The sequence below is a fragment of the Pelobates fuscus genome, chromosome 11 (genome assembly GCF_036172605.1).
Source record: "Pelobates fuscus isolate aPelFus1 chromosome 11, aPelFus1.pri, whole genome shotgun sequence".
Lineage (NCBI taxonomy): Eukaryota > Metazoa > Chordata > Amphibia > Anura > Pelobatidae > Pelobates > Pelobates fuscus.
In genome coordinates this window covers 125,755,198-125,774,706 of record NC_086327.1, presented here as the reverse complement: position 1 = coordinate 125,774,706, position 19,509 = coordinate 125,755,198, and the positions used below count along the sequence as shown (strand labels likewise).

At 43.9% G+C, this 19,509-nt stretch overlaps 1 protein-coding gene and 1 pseudogene across 2 annotated transcripts in view; one reads left to right on the top strand and one right to left on the bottom strand.

The window, feature by feature from the left end:
- Positions 1–17,886, bottom strand: part of LAYN (layilin) — a 43,539-nt gene extending 25,653 nt beyond the window's left edge. For both annotated transcript variants that reach the window (XM_063437202.1, XM_063437203.1), the window contains exon 1: positions 17,173–17,886. In XM_063437202.1, coding sequence (XP_063293272.1) covers positions 17,173–17,248 — 76 coding nt within the window. In that variant the 5' untranslated portion in view covers positions 17,249–17,886. The remainder of the gene's footprint in view (positions 1–17,172) is intronic.
- On the top strand, positions 6,969–7,087 carry LOC134578206 (5S ribosomal RNA; annotated as a pseudogene).
- Positions 17,887–19,509: the final 1,623 nt, after the last annotated feature.

The following is a 19,509-nucleotide window of genomic DNA, read 5'->3' as shown; positions in this document are numbered from 1 at the left end:
CAGCCAGTTGTATAAATTGTATTGGTTTTCTTGTGATTCTGTGCCCCAGTGTTTCTACAATTTACAGGAAGAATCTAAAGGAATTACTGGATCGGTATTGATCACTTTGTGGTAAGTTCAATCAGATAATTAGGAGGCCTACTCAGGTAAATACATGGAATTAACAGAAGACACATACGGATCAATAAATGATTCACTTATCTCCATTTAATTTAGTTTGTTTCAGTTATCCGGTTAGGTTCAAATTGCTTGTTCAAGTCTTTGTTACAATGGGAATTGGTTGAAGACGTAGCAAAATAAATACTTTCAAATAAAACAGCAGAAAACATTTATTTAAAATCATGGAAAAGACTCTCATAGTGTACCATAAGGCAATCTCCATAGTGTACCATAAGGCAATCTCCATAGTGTACCATAAGGCAATCTCCATAGTGTACCATAAGGCAATCTCCATAGTGTACCATAAGGCAATCTCCATAGTGTACCATAAGGATCCCATAGTGTACCATAAGGCAATCTCCATAGTGTACCATAAGGATCCCATAGTGTACCATAAGGCAATCTCCATAGTGTACCATAAGGATCCCATAGTGTACCATAAGGATCCCATAGTGTACCATAAGGATCCCATAGTGTACCATAAGGATCCCATAGTGTACCATAAGGCAATCTCCATAGTGTACCATAAGGCAATCTCCATAGTGTACCATAAGGCAATCTCCATAGTGTACCATAAGGCAATCTCCATAGTGTACCATAAGGCAATCTCCATAGTGTACCATAAGGCGATCCCATAGTGTACCATAAGGCAATCTCCATAGTGTACCATAAGGCAATCTCCATAGTGTACCATAAGGATCCCATAGTGTACCATAAGGCAATCTCAGTACGTGAAAACTCTCTGGCTTCACACTACAAATTCCAGGATTCTTAGATCAATCCCCGGGTCCCGTTTCTGGGAAGTTTAAAACATTCCACCCACTTTGCGATCACATCAACGCACTTTAAACACAGATCTGGCCACCTGCTCACAGTTAGCATCTATTCATTAATACTAAAGGTGCAGTTATCATTATCAAACAGCAAGTCATCAACATGTACCCAGACTTCCAACAACACAGTAATAGTTACATTTGAATGAGGACTTGACTGCACTTCCATTTTGGCAAAAGACAAGATCCCAACAGGTTATCTCCTAAAGTGAGAATTAGAAGTGCATTCAAAGGCAATTCTAAATTTAAGGTTAAAATAGCTGAACTGGAAAAATTCTCTCAGTCAGCGAAGCTTCCAGTTTGGCTACTCTAAATTGGAAATCCACTTGAATTCACTTGGAATTATCACTTTAGTGGCAAGTCTTATTGGTTAACCGTTGTAATAGTTGTGGGTTTGTAAATACACTGTTTCTAATGGCAGTACACAGGCCCAGACTGGCCATCGGGCACACCGGGCAAATGCCCGGTGGGCCGCGGTGGCCACGGGCCGAGGCCGGCAGGGGAGGTCCAATGATCTCCCCTGCCGGTCTATGAAGGGCCGGCACTATCCGAGCGCCGGCCCCGCTGTATTCCATGGAGGGCCGGTGAGGAGATCAAAGATCTCCCTCACCGGCCCATTTAAATAGACCTGCGGCTGGGGAGGGAGGGAGAGGACCCGGCGGAGCTCTATCTTGCAGCTCCGCCGGGTTCCTCTCGCGAGATCCGGAGCATTGCCATGGCAACGACCGGATCTCGCGAGAGTGAACTCTAGCCCCACAGGCTAGAGTTCACTCACCGCTGGACCACCAGGGATGGTGTGCGACTTTGAGTGCCGGTCCCCCCCGCACTCTCCTTGGTACCACCATGCCGGTCCCCCCTCCCAGGCTAAAGGTAAGAAGGGAGGGGGGGGGACATAATGCCTGTTAATTGTTTTTTTTTTTACCCCCCCAACACACAATCCATTTTAACATTCACCCACAGTACACACAGCACTCTCACACACATCACACACAGCACTCTCACCCACAGCACTCTCACCCACAGCACTCTCACCCACAGCACTCTCACCCACAGCACTCTCACAAAGCACACACACAGCACACACACAGCACACACAGCACTCTCACCCACAGTACTCTCACACACATCACCCACAGCACTCTCACACACATCACCCACAGCACTCTCACCCACAGCACTCTCACCCACAGCACTCTCACCCACAGCACTCTCACCCACAGCACTCTCACCCACAGCACTCTCACCCACAGCACACACAGCACTCTAACCCACATCACACACAGCACTCTCACACACATCACAAACACATCACACACAGCACTATCACACACAGCACTATCACACACAGCACTATCACACACAGCACTATCACACACAGCACTATCACACACAGCACTATCACACACAGCACTCTCACACACAGCACTCTCACACACAGCACTCACAGCACTCACACACACAGCACACACCACACACAGCACACACCACACACAGCACTCTCACACACAGCACACACCACACACAGCACTCTCACCCACAGCACTCTCACCCACATCACCCACAGCACTCTCACCCACAGCACCCACAGCGCTCTCACCCACAGCACCCACAGCGCTCTCACCCACAGCACCCACAGCGCTCTCACACACAGCACACCAGAGACAAGTTGCAAAGAAACACAGTGCAAGCATGTTATTAAACTTGCTTGCACTGTGCAGAACAAATACAGGGCATTTTTTTTCTCATGCTAGAGCTCTTTAGCAGAGCTCTGCCCTGGAAGAGCATTGACCCAACGCTCACTTTGAGACAGGGAGTGTTTGTCATTGGTGATGACGAAACACACCCTCTCTGCCCCGCCCCCTTCTTAGTGGGCCGCTGTGCTCAAAAAATGCCCGGGCCAAATTTTTCTCCCAGTCCGGCCCTGCCAGTACATGATATGTGTTGACCTGTGGTATGCAGCATTGATATGCTGCAGAACAGACAACACTGAACTAATCAAGATTGGAATTCAGGCAGTTCAATTGCCGCCCACTAGTTCGTACAGCGTAACTGGTGTGTGCCCAGGAAAACATGGAGGGTGGACATCACTAATCGCAGTGTTTTTGTCCCCCCGCCCCCCTAGTTTATTGACACTGACCATTAAAGGGACTTAGTGAAGCAGTTTTGGTGTATAGATCATGCCCCTGCAATCTCACAGCTCTCACAGTCTCACAGCTGTCATCTAGGAGTTAAATCACCTTGTTTAAGCAGATCTAGTCACACCTCCCTGCATGTGACTTGAACAGCCTTCCTAAACACTTCCTGTAAAGAGTAATCTAATTCCCTTATTGCAAATTCAGTTTATTTATAATTTCTTATCTCCTGCTTTGTTAATAGCTTGCTAAACCCTTTAGGAGCCTCCTGTATGTAATTCAACTTTAATATACAGAGCAGAAGATAAAAACTTTTAGAGTAAGTTAACATCTGATTGAAAATAAAACCATTTTATTTTCATGCAGGCTGTGTCAGTCACAGCCAGGGGAGGTGTGGCTAGGGCTGCATAAACAGAAACAAAAGTGATTTAACTCCTAAATGGCAGAGAATTAACCAGTGAGACTGCAGGGGCATGATCTATACACTAAAACTGCTTCATTAAGCTAAAGTTGTTTCAGTGACCATAGTGTCCCTTTAATGTATTGAGTTTCCCTCACAGGCCGCTGTCCATGGTGCTGATATTAGAAATGACAATGGCCACATTGTAGCCATGAAGAGATGTTAAGGTCATGCAGGGCCCCAGTAATTCCACTCCCCCACGTTACCATGAGTGACTTTTCAGGAAAGTGGTTCTATGTGCACTCCCCTCCTGGCTGTCGCCATGGGCCTCATCGCGTGTTATAATTGTGTACATATAGAGAATGTCTACAATCATAGACTTCTCTTCCACGTTCCAATTTCATGGAATTAATTCACTACCAGTAATAAAGTGAAAATATGAGGCTGCCTTAAGGAGTCTACAGAGAGAAGACTAATGAGGTAAAGCAGTCGCTACATTTACACAACAATAAACTAAACATCAAATGTCAGAGATGATAGATAACATACTTAGACTTTCATAATTACTTTATAATTCTTAAAATTCAATTTGCTTAGTTCCGTCATGTTTAATGGTATACTGTTTTTACAGTTACAGGCTGCCAGTGCTGGTTTAAGAATCTGAGGGGCCTCTAGCTGACATTTTTTATAAGACTACTTACCTGAGTATATTAACCAGGTGTTGCAGACATTTCTAAAGCTGTACCTAAATAGAAATGATCAATTGTTGGCACATATAAACCAATAACTGCAATCATATATTCACACTCGGTAGATCTGTTTAGAAAACAGTCCCTACATGCATGTGATACCTTTAGCAATGTTTTGTTACCCTAGGTTTAACCAAGTTTATTCACCCTATCTCCTATATATAATATGGAGTTTATTGCCTAAATGTAGGGAATTGAAATCCAACTTGCCAAATTAAACAGATACTTCACTGCTCAAATATAAAATGAAAATATAAATCACTATTTAGTAGATATACCACTAAAGACAAAGCACGTGCATTTAATTATGCTTTTTGTTTACTGCAGTCTCTACAAGCCCTCCCCTTATAACCCCGCCCAGACTTTCTGTGTCTGTCCAATCACAGACTTCCCAATGCAGCTCAATGAGATGTTTTTGCATAGCATGTACTCTGAGCAATTGCTGCATCTTCAGTTTAGTTCCACTGAAATAACATGATTTTACCACATGACAGGAGGCTTCATATTTGCATATCTTTCTTTACTGAAAACTCCAGCAGCATAGAAACAGTAACAACCAATCAGAGAAAAGATATGGTGCCCATAAAAGGCCCTGTGACATCACTTCCTCTTTCACTTCCTCTTTCATGACATCACTTCCTCTTTCTTTGCTGCTCCAGCCAACATCAGGTCAGAGTATTTTGCCTCTGGCAATTGCTTAGTGTATTTTGTTTGTTTTTATTGTACATAGACTTATTTAGATCATTCCTACCTAGGCCCCCTTATCCCTGTCCCTTCACTGTGTGATTTTTCTGTTTTTCCCCCCTTGGTAAAATTTCTTTCCATCTTCCTGCCGGTAGCCGCGAGCGCAACGACTATCAGTGTCGCGCGTGCCTCGCGGGCCGGCCCCTTCTAATTTCGTGGGGTCTGTATGGGGACGGGTGGAGGGAGGCTGGGGTTATCATTTTGCTTCTGATCTAATCCTCGCTGTTTCGCGCCGCGTGATCGCGGGCCGCGGAGCACCTTCACACACGGGCGGCGGCCATCTTGGATCTCGCGGCTCGCGAGATACCGGACGGCCGCCTTCCCCGCTCGCTCGGCGGATCGGAAACTCACCCGACCGCCGGACTCCACATATGCATACCCTCCCTAGTGAATTATAAGGGAGAGGACAAGGACATCCCCTATGTTACTTTGCTCCATGTGTTTGTTCACCCGGTTGTGATTTACCTCAGTACCTGCCACACATACTGCCTCCGTTTATAATTACATGCATGCATTAAGAGACACAACTATTTCCAGCACACGGCGGATCGGGAATCACCCGACCACCGCGCCCTGCATCTCCATTAACCCCTTTAGGGGTCCTCCCTCTCTAAAAGGCATGCTCATCCATTAACAAAAGTGATTTTTATTTTTCTGCTGTGCACTGACACTTGGTTATTATCCTCTCATCGTGCCTTACACTGGAATAAATGTAGGTTGAGCATGCAAACAATCTGAATGGATTACTGTACCCTACAACCGCACAGTATCACTATCACTATACAGAACTATTACTACGCCCTATACAGAATCATTCTGTATCACTGTACCATATAAAGGACATATTATATTACTGTACCCAAAAAAGGGCATACTATATCATATTAATGTACCCTACATAGGGTCATATTGTATTGCTGTACCTGGCGGTGCAAATTTATGTGGGTGTCCTCTGGGCATTTTTCCATGGCACGCCACCTGGGGTGACCCCCCAGATATGCGTGCAAGGTCACTGACAGACCATTACCTTTGATGTGGGTGTCCTCTGGTTTTCCACGGCACGCCACCCGGGGTGAACCCCGAGCATATGCACGGAGGCTTACGCCTCTACTTTACCACTGCTTACTACAGACATATATGGATGTTTAAACACTGCCTGTCAGTTTTACATTAAAGCAACAGTACCATGCTGGATACGATTTGACGGCAGGATTACTAAAGAAACTGAATGTATTGCGTAGTACCCTTCACAGGGATACATATATGTATATTTACTGTACCTAGTGTATGCATCGAACGTGGGTGTCCTCTGGGTATTTTTTTCATGGCACACCACCTGGGGTGACCCCCAGATATGCATGCAATACTGGCAAGGTACCAATAATTATAATATGGGTGTCCTCTGGGTTACTATGGCACACCACCTGGGATGAACCCATCCGCATAGACGTGGGTCCTACGACTGCAGACCTTATGGAGACAGGCTCCGCGCGCCTCTATTATAAGCCTGTATAGTTAAAAACCATGCATACAGCTCTGGCGTACATTCTGGTGAACCCGGCTAACCTGACCAACACCACTACCAGTCAGCCGCACCTGTATCGCGGCTCTCAATAGCCAGATCAAACTAATAGAGGTGACCCCTCTACACTTGGCACAGGTATTCATACTCTCAATCAAACTAAGCAGGCAAGTCAAACCATTCTGCCTGGGTGATCCCCAGTTATATCAGGAGCCTAGCACCCCTACGTGCTGCCCTCAAACACTACTCCCACTGACTACCACTATATCCCAACAGGACGAGAACGAGTCATGGTGGATACTCTCAACCTTCCCAAGATTTCTAGGCAGTGACAAACGCCACAGTAGCAGACTCAGTGGAGGAGGTTCTATTATGGGCTCTGCCCCACACAACTTGAGGGAGGCCTCAGACCCACAGGCCTTCAAGTCAGCCTATGGCCATACCAGTCTGAAAATGCCTGATTTTGTCAGATCTCAGAAGTCATCCAGACTCGGGCCTGGTTAGTACTTGTATGGGAGATCAGCTAGGAACCACAGGTGCCATAAGCTTCAAGTCAAAACGGCAAGGGAAGGGCTCCAGCCCCCTGCCACTAAGATCAAGGGCAAGACGTCCATCATACAGACCAAATAGGCGGAGCACCGGGAACCTAAACCCCGTCCGCCACAATCTTCCGACAAAGAAGACTATTACCCACCACGTACTTTGGACATGGTAGATGAGCGACACGCGCACGCCTCAAGACCGAATACCTCAGGGTATACAACTCAACCCTACCACCTCCAATGAATGGGCTCAATGCTCGATATGCCTCCTGGGCAACGTAAATGACGCACAGTGCGCTGACAGACGCAAATCTGTGCTGGACCGCACCGACAACGCACTATTGGACTTAGGAACGACAAGAATTTGGCCCAAAGCACAAGGCCTACTATTCAACGTAGTGTTCATTGCAGTACTCAAGAAACACGTGAACTTATTCACCATACTTAAATTAACCCAGACCTCGCTGAAACATGTCTTCCACACCCCTACGGGGAAAGGTGTTTCTGGGAGGACTGGTCGGTAGCGGAACCGAGCCACCAGACGTTTCTGGGCAACAGGTTCCAGATCGTATACACAGTCCTCATATTTCCCCCATCTACTACACAAAGGAACCCATCCGCTTCATCTACTAGTGAATCAACGTACATAACTAACTGTTTCCAATTTTATGACCGGCAACCTGTCTCTGTTTTACAGAATTGGGAGACGGCTACCAAGGTCACCTGGGTTCTCCAGACAGTACTAGGCTATGTCATAGAGTTTTATCACAGCCGTTCAGGTCGCCCCTTCACCTCCATCACACACACTGGCGGAACAGGAACGCCTCGTGGACAAGAAAATCCGCACCCTCTTCAGGAGGGGCACAATTCAACATGCACCGGAGGGGAAGGCTTCCTCAGCAAATTTTTCCTGGTCAAGAAGAAGCCAGGAGACTACATCGATGGAACTCCTACATGGTATACAAATGCTTCGAGATGGAGGAAATTCGTCCTCTACAAGACCTCCTAAGCGATAACGACTGGTTTACACATCTGGACCTCAAGGACGCACGCTCGTCAGTACCCGTTGCCCTGGACTGCCGAAGTTTCTTCCGATTCCAATGGTGAGGACAAGCACGGCAGTTTACAACTTCGTGGTGCTCGCGAAGCCACTGTAACCAGTGAGGGCACACATCCGTAAATTTGGGCGTGCGATGCCTCGTATACCTTGAAGACTTGCTGATTCTTTACGAATCCAGGCTACGTTTTGCAGACGAATTTGTCGTTCACTTTTGGGACTCCATGGGTTTTTTGTTTTACACAGACAAAGATCGCTTCTCCATCTGAATTGCGACATCGGCTTGGAGAACTACGTTCCACGTCCGTCTACAGCAAAGAGCGCCTCTATAAGGATAGCTGTCGGACATGCTCTAAGGTTGGATGCGTCTCCTCTCAGGATACTCGCCGGATTGTGGAATTCCTCTCCTCCTCTCCTCCTCCATACAAGCGATATTCCCTGGCCCACTACACTACAGGGCCATGCAAAGACTGAGAGTGAGATACGTACACACCGGTCACTCATACGACCACTGGATACCACTGTCAGCGGAAGTGAGGAGGGAATTTCGATAGTGATTACTTCACATACAAACTTGGATCGGCTAAACGATCTTGGACTCTTCCTTCGGATACGGGGCGATGGATGTACCCCCGCACAAGTGACCCAACCGTTCTCCACGATAGCAAGGGTGCTTCGATACACACACACACCCACAAGATATCGCTCCTGCTCATGACACCCCTCGAGCAGGGCCTACCGTGATTTCCCGGATCGCCCGGAGAGGTCTCGCGAAGTCCCTCTACTAGTCCCTACCTTCCCTCTACTTCCGACGGGACCCCGAGGGGAAGCCCAATCCCTTGTCATGGAAGGACAACTGGCACTAGTTGTCTGGACGGTTTCAGGGGCTCCTGGTCAATTCACAACCTATTGCATCAACTAAGACCTCCTATGGGACTCATAGGCTCCCGGCACCAGGAAAGGCTATGTTTCTGCCTGGTCAGCCTGGAGTGATTGGTGTGTGGAAAGGGATTCCGATCCCTTTACCGCACCTATCCCACTGATCCTCAACTATCTGTCACACCTGGTCTCGTTGGGTCGGTCATATCGATCCTTCAACGTGATCAGATCCGCCATATCGGCGGCGCACATTCCGGTACAGGGCAGACCAGTAGATCAAGATACTCTGGTTTTTGTCGACTACTACGGGGTACTGAATTGTCGAGATCCCGACACCCAAATATTCACGCCCCTGGCAGGTGGAGGTGGTGCCGAGATTCCTTAGGGGATAGCCGGACAATCCTTGTTTGCCACTGAAGCAACTTTCTGCCAAACTAGCCCTCTTATTATGCCTTGCCTCATTTAGACGGTGGCGGACGTTAAGGCTTGCGGTACGGATGTTTTCTCTCTCACACCAGACGGTTTACCTTTACCATGGCGAGATGAACTAGCCTTATTCATCTTCAGTGCCTTACCCATGCCTTGTGGCAGACGGCACACTATACGTGGTCAGAAAGCTAATGGGGTACACCAATATCTCTAACCCCTTCGAACTCATTCGACGGATCACCTCCTGACTTCTTACGTGAACCCTCATGGACCGGTGTCTACCGCAACACTGGCCAGATGGGTCCACTGGCTATTGTCTTTAGCGGGCGTCGAACTTTGTTTCAGAGCCCACTCAGTCAGGGGAGCGGCGGCCTCACAAGCCTTTTCGACCGACGCTTCCCTAGCCGACATAATACGATGCGCGGTTTGGGCGCGAGAGGGTATGTTTAGAACGCTCGATTTCGGCAAACATCTCATACTTCCTTCACACTGGTCAATTCTAAGCTTTAAAAATGCAAATATGAAGCCTCCTGTCATGTGGTAAAATTGAAGATTATACTAGCTTTAGTGTACTAATAATCTTAATTTTAGTAATGACAGGAGGCGAATATTTCCCACCCTAGAGGATCCCTCCCATGTTTTCTCGTGTTGAACAGAATATGCCCTTTATGTTCAGGAAGGTAAGTACGTTATGGTTGTATGTTTGCCACTTAGATATGTGGCTTGAGACTTGTTAGGTTGAATAATTAGACTTGTACCTTGAATTACGTTGTGTTTATAGATTCTTAAATATCATTGCTTAGAATTAATATATATTGATATGTTACTCATTCTAGTATCCATTGGTTATCAGATTCTTAATGTTTATTGTATGCGGACAAATTATCACGCCAGAGTCCTTTCACCTTTTTCTTTTTCTTACAGCGTGAACGTCTTCTCATCAAGACAAAGACTCAACTTCCATAACTCTACATCACGGATCTAATGGAGTTGATTATCCTAATATGTTGTGGAACTGTTGACGTAATATGATTATGTTTATTGTTGCTGTTTTTGTTTTTCGCTTCAAAGAAAGAGGAAGTGATGTCATAGACAGGGCCTTTTATGGGCACCATATATTTTCTCTGATTGGTTGTTACTGTTTCTATGCTGCTGGAGTTTTCAGTAAAGAAAGATATGCAAATATTCGCCTCCTGTCATTACTAAAATTAAGATTATTAGTACACTAAAGCTAGTATAATCTTCAATTGGCCATCTGATTGACTGCCGGGGGGAGTAACCAGGTGAACTATAAAAGTGCCAGTTGCTATTGAAATTGCCCTTTTTGAGGATTGAACAAAAGTGCTTTAGGGGTCTGGAGGGTCCCTTTAAGGCTTCACCGGTATAGTTATAATCACATCTTGGCTAGTTTAGACTCAGTTTTGCTGTTCAGTCAGTTTGCTGGAGTTGGATACTTGACCCTGTATATGTAAGTAACATACAAAATTTCAAAAAGGTGTCTGAAACATACAGAAGTGTAATGAATATGATGCATGTGATGCTTAAAATATCTGGGGTGCTCTATTGCTTTTTATTTGGAACGTTTAATATTTATGATCATTCACAGTTGTTTCCTTAAATTGGCTCTGCATCCTCCCCAAATGAGTATTTGATAAAGATAAAATCTTTCTGAAATACTCATATTGACTGTGATGGAATTTCACTGAAATTACAACATAGTCAAAAGATATACTGAGACAAAATAGGGAGCTTTTCCTTATACCTGACAGAACTTGACAAAATGTTGAGCTACTACTGTCCAGTTTTCACAGCTTTCTGGAAGAAGGCATTGTCTATGTAGACTCCCGCGGATCCTCCACAGACCTTTTCTGCGTAAAAGTACAACAATCACATGACCTCCCAGCAGATGAAGATGGTAGTGACTGCAAGGGACAGGTTCAGGTAAGTAAAACTCCCCTTCCCCTGCACCCTTTGGCCACCAGACACCAAGCGGAGCAGTCATCATTGGAGGTCTTTGCAAAATATGCTCAGATCCCAGATGGAGAAAGAGCTTCAACTTATAGGGTAGTTGTATGTCTCTTCTCCCAGCAGGCTCCATCAACTTGTCGTTATCTGCTTCATTTATACCAGCGCTCTGATGTGCTGCAGACTTTAAGGAAACCCTCTGATTACACTTGAGGGGGGCTAGCTCTAGTCTACAGCTCAACCTGATCTCAGTCAGAAGGAGGAGAGGGAGGAGACAATAGCAAGATTGACAGGTTAGCCAGCCAGTGGTGGCTGGTAAGATGGAGGAAAAAGTTAAGATGCAAATTGTAACCAAAGTGTGAGCCTGTGGTCATATGTCAATCTGGCCCTGCAGTCTGCAAATCTTCCAAAGGTAGCAATGTTTCCCATGATCCGCAGCCAGAGCAAGTGAGCATAAAGGTATTGTGGGAGATACAGCTGGGGGACCACTGCTCTGGGATGTAGAATTTGTTGACTGATGGGGTTATGTATAAATAATGGTTCTTTGTTTTGCACTAAGCATATCCTATACGGCTTCGTGTATGTTTGTTGTGTACAATATAAAGATGTCAAAATGAGCTTTATATATGAGAACAAAAAGTGGCACCGTCCTGATTTTTTTATTATCGCATCTGTGAGATTTCAGATAAAAAAAATATATCTATAAAATGCAAAACAATATCTATAAAATGGCACATTTGCACCGTTTTCATAGATAATCTGAGACAAAATTGCATTTTGCTGCAGGTAGTGCACAGGGACGGATTTCTGGTGAGAATCTATATGCGAGGGCAGGCACTAACTATACTATAAGCACACAAGTATTGGGACGCTTGACCACTACGCCAACATGGACTTTTATGACATCACAATCTAAATACATAGACATTAATATGTAGTTGGTTCACACTTAGCTACGATACCAGCTTCCACTCTCTGGGAAGGCGTTCCACAAGATTTGGAAGTGTTTCTGTGGAATTTTTTGCCCATTCTTCCAGTAAAGCGTTTGTGAGGTCAGGCACTGATGTTGGACAAGAAGGCCTGGCTCACAATCTCTGTTCCAGTTCATCCCAAAGGTGCTTGATGGTATTGAGGTCAGAGCTCTGTGCCGTCCAGTCAAGTTCCTCCACACCAAACACATCCAACCATGTCTTTATGGACCTTACTTTGTGCACTAGGGCACATTCACACTGAAATAAAAAAAGGGTCTTCCCCAAATTATTCCCACAAAGATGGAAGCATAGCATAGGATAAGCATAGCATAGCATAATAGGCATAGCCCAACCCCTGAAAATACCCCTGTACCATTATCCCTCCTCCAGCAAACTTTACAGTTGGCACAATGCTGTCAGGCAGGTAATGTTCTCCTGGCATCCGCCAAACCCAGACTTGCCCATTAGACTGCCAAACAGCGTGATTCGTCACTCCACAGAACAGGTTTCCACTGCTCCAGAGTCCACCGGCCGCATGTTTTACACCACTCGACCCAACACTTCCCATTGTACTTGGTGATGTGAGGCTTGCATGCAGCTAGGTGCTTGATTTTTTACACCTGTGGCAATGGCTTTGATTGAAACACCTGCATTCAATCATTAAGAGGTGCGTCCCAATACATTTGTCCATATAGTGTATGTCGCAATTACACAATTTTTCTCACGGAATCAGAAACTGTTTTATACATACCCTACTTTGTGTCACAAATTGTTTTCACTGCTCTGGCAGCCAATTAAAAAGATTCTCAAATTATATTATCAGAGTTATTCACTAAAATGAGAATTCAAAGTGAAAAGAAAGTGAATTTCAAATCTAAGACCATAACAGCCAAACTGCTAAGTCTGGCCTTAAAGGTAAAGGGACTCTCCAGTGTGCCTATTGCGCATGCGCGGCCGGCGGCGGGGGGAGACCTATTGCGCATGCGCGGCCGGCGGCGGGGGGAGACCTATTGCGCATGCGCGGCCGGCGGCGGGGGGGAGACATATCGCGCATGCGCGGCCGGCGGCGGGGGGGAGACTTATTGCGCATGCGCGGCCGGCGGCGGGGGGGAGACTTATTGTGCATGCGCGGCCGGCGGCGGGGGGGAGACTTATTGCGCATGCGCGGCCGGCGGCGGGGGGGAGACCTATTGCGCGGCTGGCGGCGGGGGGAGACCTATTGCGCATGCGCGGCCGGCGGCGGGGGAGACCTAATGCGCATGCGTGGTGCATGCATGCGCAACAAGTCTCCCCCCGCCGCCGGCCGCGCATGCGCGATATGTCTCCCCCCCGCCGCCGGCCGCGCATGCATTGAATGCATTGAATAATGCTATTAATGCTTTCCTATGGGGATTTCGGCGACGCTGGAGGTCCTCACGTAGCGTGAGGACGTCCAGCGTCGTTATAACACACTTTTCGTGTTCTATGAACACGGAAGTGCCCTCTAGTGGCTGTCTAGTAGACAGCCACTAGAGGAGGAGTTAACCCTTCAAGGTAAATATTGCAGTTTATTAAAAACAATAATTACAATGTTGCAGGGTTAAGGGTAGTGGGAGTTGGCACCCAGACGACTCCAATGGGCAGAAGCGGTCTGGGTGCCTGGAGTGTCCTTTTAAATTTGAAATCCTTTTTGAATTAATTTGAATTATCACTTAAGTAAAGAACCACGAAAGTCAGGTGTGACCAGAATGTAGATCTCCAGATGTTGTAGAACTACAACTCCCATGATGCGTTGCATATAGAATGCCTTTAGAATGACAAAGCATCATGGAAGCTGTAGTTTGAAAACATCTGGGGACCTACATTTTGGACATCCCTCCTGTAAGTGATTTAGATTTAGGATCCAGAGGAGTGATTGATATACCGAAGAGCATTGTGTTTCTCACCTCGTTTCCCCTGAAAGTGTTAATCAGTATTTAAGTAGATTGTATCATAATGCCAGTGGTTGCAGCATAGTCACCTGTCATTAAACAGTGATGCAATCAGCACTATTATTCATGTGAAGTCATTGTTTCAGTCTAGGTGACAGTGTTAATCCAGGTGTGTTATATCTGGCTTATATCCCATCACCACGGGGTCCTACAATATTATTGAATATTGAATATTTGCAAACTGTCTTTTAATAACAATTTGAATTCCTGCTGTCTGTTTCACAGCCGTTCTTGCATCCACTGGAGGCAACGTGTGCTGTTTCTAACTGCGAACCGCAGAAGAATCAATCTGACACTCTGACCTCCAGTCCAGCTGCAATTCTCCTGTACTGCCGGGAAGAGAAGTGAAAGAGAATTGCAAAATATTGGGGTTTATTCACTAAATACTGAATTGCACTGACTTGAGAACCACATTTGTAAATGTAGGCCAAAATAGCTGAGCTGTTATGTTAATTGAAGTTATTTTCCAAATCAGTGCTTTTTTCCCCTAAATATTGCAAACAGTTTTTAATTCACTACAATGTAATGAATGCATCCCATTCTGAATCTTCAACTTGGCTTGGTCACCACAGAGCCTCAAACATGGGTGGCATTTAACTGGCACTAACGGAGTTGGCTACTAATTCTGGATGTGCCTTCCCAGTCCTTTTATTGACCTAAACTGTAATATGGGTATTATTATTGCCATTATAATTAATATTATTATTAAAAGCAATTCTAGAGAAACATTTGCTGATTAGCCCCGGCTGGATTAATCTGACATTAAGCGAATCCTCCCACTTCATTAGCTTAGCCCCAACCCTACGAGAAGTAGAAGGTACAAGGATTCTGCTATTTATTATTTAACCCCTCACATACATCAAATATTTCTTATATTAGCCCCATACTGGGGCATAGGGAAGGTAGGGCAATGTGTGTTTGTGGGCAGTTTCCAGACACATATCTTGGTCAATTGCTCTTACATACACAGGGTGTAAGGAAACAGGGAGAGCCCTTCTGCCAGGAAACCATGATTAGGGCTTTCTAGAGCTGTGTGATATATTGTATGTATTATCATTGTTATTGCTATTACTACTATATATATTGTTAAAATATATTTCATTTGGGATTTTTTTGTAACTTATTACCTGATTCGTCCAATTTGCCCACCCTTAATAATTCCAAATCTTAACTCAAACTTGAACGTCAGTCATGTAACATGTCCCTTCTTTATATCAAACTTTGTCCAATTTTCCTTGCCCTAATCCAAACCCCTATGAAATCTTAATGTCCATATATATTAATATACTCTTCTTGTATATAAATCAGACAATGCTTTCTGTGCACAGAGTGCCCCTTACTGATATAGTAGCACCGTTTGTCCCCTTGACCACACAACCTGGTATTGTGCAGGCCAGTAGGCTGTCATTAGAAAGAGGGCTTATCATATAGACGCCTGTGGATAGATAGTGTATCACACTCACAAATACATTTACTGATTCCCACCGTCAGTAACAATGCACACACAAACCCACATACACATGCATAAAATTGTTGCGAGGAATCAAAAATGAGACCAGAAAAATATGGCTTAAATGGGAACCATCACTTCTTGTGTATAATTATGTTTACTTATCCCTATATTTAACAAATATGTGTTTGTAAAGACTAAAAAACACAGTACAGAAATCGACACATCTCTAATGCTGGCTCCTGCCAGTTAGCACAGAGGGCAAGGCAAGAGAATGTGAAATAGATTTAAAGGGGCATTGCTTCTTACCAGGATTTTGAATATTATGGTTTTTGATTTTGTCCTATTTTTAGCTAATATGTTTTTCTGAGGTGTAAAAAATAGATTTTAAATGTACATACACCACCATACACAATTTGACGTCACGGCGGTGATAAATTGAGGGTACTGTTAAAAAAATGTGCATTTGTATTTGGGCTTTTTAACATTGGCATTGGTTATTCTTTATGTTGTCAGCTGGTAAAGTTACTAAACACATCAATATATAAGAATATCACTGGCCTCTCACAGAAACTGGACAAAATCTCCCAAAAGGTGCTACAAAGTGTTTGTTTGTTTTTAATTGTAGGCTGCTTGTTAACAGATGTTATATTATGATGTTTTAGAATCTCACCATTAATGGTCACATTGTTTTCACTCCACTTAACAACAGGTGACAAAAATATTACTGATTTACTTTAGAGCTGAAACAGCTCTGCTTAGAAGCGCAATGTCTATGTAAAATCTCTAGGTAATAAGTTTGAAAGAGCAGTTGGAGAAGCCACCTGTAGTAGTCAGTATAATGTATACAGGGAATTAAGTTTCATATAATGTAACACTGCAGACACCAGGTTCATTGTAAGCAGAGATTTACAATTGATATCGTCTCAGAGCACAAATTAAAACTATTCTGTCTTTACAGTATTTCGTCAGTCATAAAACCAGAAATAGATAAGACCATCACAATATAATAAACAAAAACAAAAACAAAAAAAAACTATTTCTCCATCAATAAAGCTCTAAAGGATTTGGATAGAATACCGTATATCTTGGCACATATTCCTGCTTTTTCCCTTCACATTTTGAAACAGGAAACACATTTTCTTAAAACAACAAAAAAAATATTTGGGATAGAAAATGTATTGCATTGGCAAAAACTCAACAGTAAAAATAAAACCTCTGTTAACACAATGTGAATGCAACAACACAGGTTCTGTCTGTCTGTCTGTCTATCAATCTGTCTATTATATATATATATACACACACACACACACACACAGAGACACGCGCACACACACACTTATTAATGATTGTAAATAAGTATTGCTTACCACTATTGAGGCTGGCTCCATTACAGGAATGAAAATATAAAATCAGAAAGCTTGTAAAAGCTTTGAGAAGATCCATGTCTAACTGTGGTGAAGCTGCAGTTCAGAGTCCCAGATGCTTATAATCCAATGGTAAAGGTGAGGCAGAGCATCTTTTAGGAATCCCCTCATTGAACAAAGTATCTGCTAGCTGGACAGGGGAGAAAAGGGAGGACTATCTCTGTCCAGGGCTGGATATAGTCAGATCCAAGTCCTCCACTGAGGCTGATCAATACAAATCAATCAAGACATTCTGTTTGGGGAGAGGGATCAAGTCTCAGCCAAACCAATAGAGCCAGCTGTTCCCCAGTGTTTCATTAAAATAAGAACTTGGAAGGGAATCCCAGAGCAGAGAGTAGTATCAGTTTAATTACTTGAAAGCAATGGCTTCTTAAAACCTCTCTGCTAGATTGATGGTTTAAGCAGCTTCTAGGAGGTGCTGACATATACTTCAAATCTACATCTAGGAGGTTCTGTGCAGCTCTGGTGATTTCTCATTGCAGATTTGGGTATTCAATATAATTTAGGACAAGAACTCTATATTCACCATAACCACTACCAACTTAGTCACAATTATTACTGTCCTATACTGGAACCTACAGCAGCCACTTACCTGTCTCTAGAAAAAAGAAAATACAGGATGATTTTTTTTTGCAATGAGAAAAACTGTTTAAATAACACTTTTTTTTTTACAGAAATCCTGTTAAAGAAAAAATAAAAACCGTCCAAACTAAAAAAATATCTAATCTCACATTCTATAAATACTAAAAAAAAAAAAAAAAATTGTATTTCAATACTGATTAAACAAGTTTCTACTTATCCTGTAATGGAAATCTATTCAAGCAAACATTCTCAGAACCAGCTGATTTTACCTCAATATTAGTATTGTATCAATAATCAATAACTCTGTAGAATTTCTAATAAGGGGATTTAAAGCTATTCCAGGCTGGGTCCAGGCATCTCTGCTCACAAGTAGCCAAGAATAAAACATCAGAATCCATCCAGATTCTGTGTGAAGAGCTTGTTCAGCAGAAAACACAGCAGTTTCATATTTTTTTCTGTTTCTAAAGGCTTTTTAAATTCTATCTGAGCTCTGCTCCCTGGGTCTCTCCAGTCAGACAAGTTTGAGAGAAGATCATATGATCCTGTTTTGCAGTAGGAATGATCATGCACAATCTGGCTGGGCAGTAAGAAGGGTGTTATTTTAAATCTGATACTCTGTATTTCCCTTTCCCTTGCTGAGTAGGAGATATGAGTGACATGGGGAAGGTGGGAGAGGGAGGGGATTTGGGGGAGGGGGGTTATTCACAAATTCATTCATCTGTAAATTGCAGCAAATTATATAATACATTAGAATTGGAAAAAAAATTATGTTTGATTATCTGCAGTTACAGATTTGTGTATTTTAGAATGAATGTTGCAAATCTGATTTCAGATTATTCGCTGTTTAATGAATAACCCTTATGGACCTAAATTGAATTAAAATGATAATACAGTAGCTATTTTATATTAACAAGCAAGTTATAAAGTAATACTGTAACATTATGGGAACACTTAAAGGGACACAATATGGAGCGTTACAAATTGAAACTTGTTTTAAATGTTTCTTTTCCTTTTCCTTTTAGTTTTTGCCCCAAATCCTGTTTTTAGTTTTATTTTATTGAGTACATGACCCAGATTATAACAGGAACAAAAAGTTAAAGGGCCAGTTTAGGCACCATGAAAACGTAATAAACTGTTCTCAAGTGGTTTAACCCCAACGTGAGCCTCCGGCTCCCCTGTCCGGCGGCACTCCGCGCTTCCAGAAACTGGAATTTTAGAAGCTAGTTGTTGCCTGGGGGGAGTTGAAACTGGCGCTGGCTGCAACTTTGGGGTTTAATTCTTTGAAAACAGATTAACCCCTGAAGGCAAGAGTGTGCCCGGGGGCCTCATGGCACCATAACAACTTCATTTAGATAAAGCTGTAATGGTGCTCGGAGTGTTTATTTAAGACCATGAGAAAACAAGTGATGATCACATGCATACTGAGTGCATCTAAGGTGCACTTCACTGTGGTAAATAATGGAAAATTGAATACTTTACAGGTACACTGTGCACTTAGATTAAAGGACCACTATAGGCACACAGACCACTTCAGCTCAATGAAGTGGTCTGGGTGCCAGGTCCCTCTAGTTTTAACCCTGCAGCTGAAAACATAGCAGTCTCAGAGAAACTGCTTTATTTACACTAAGGGTTAATCCAGCCTCTAGTGGCTGTCTTCCTGACGGCCGCTAGAGCCGCTTCTGCGATTCTCACTGTGAA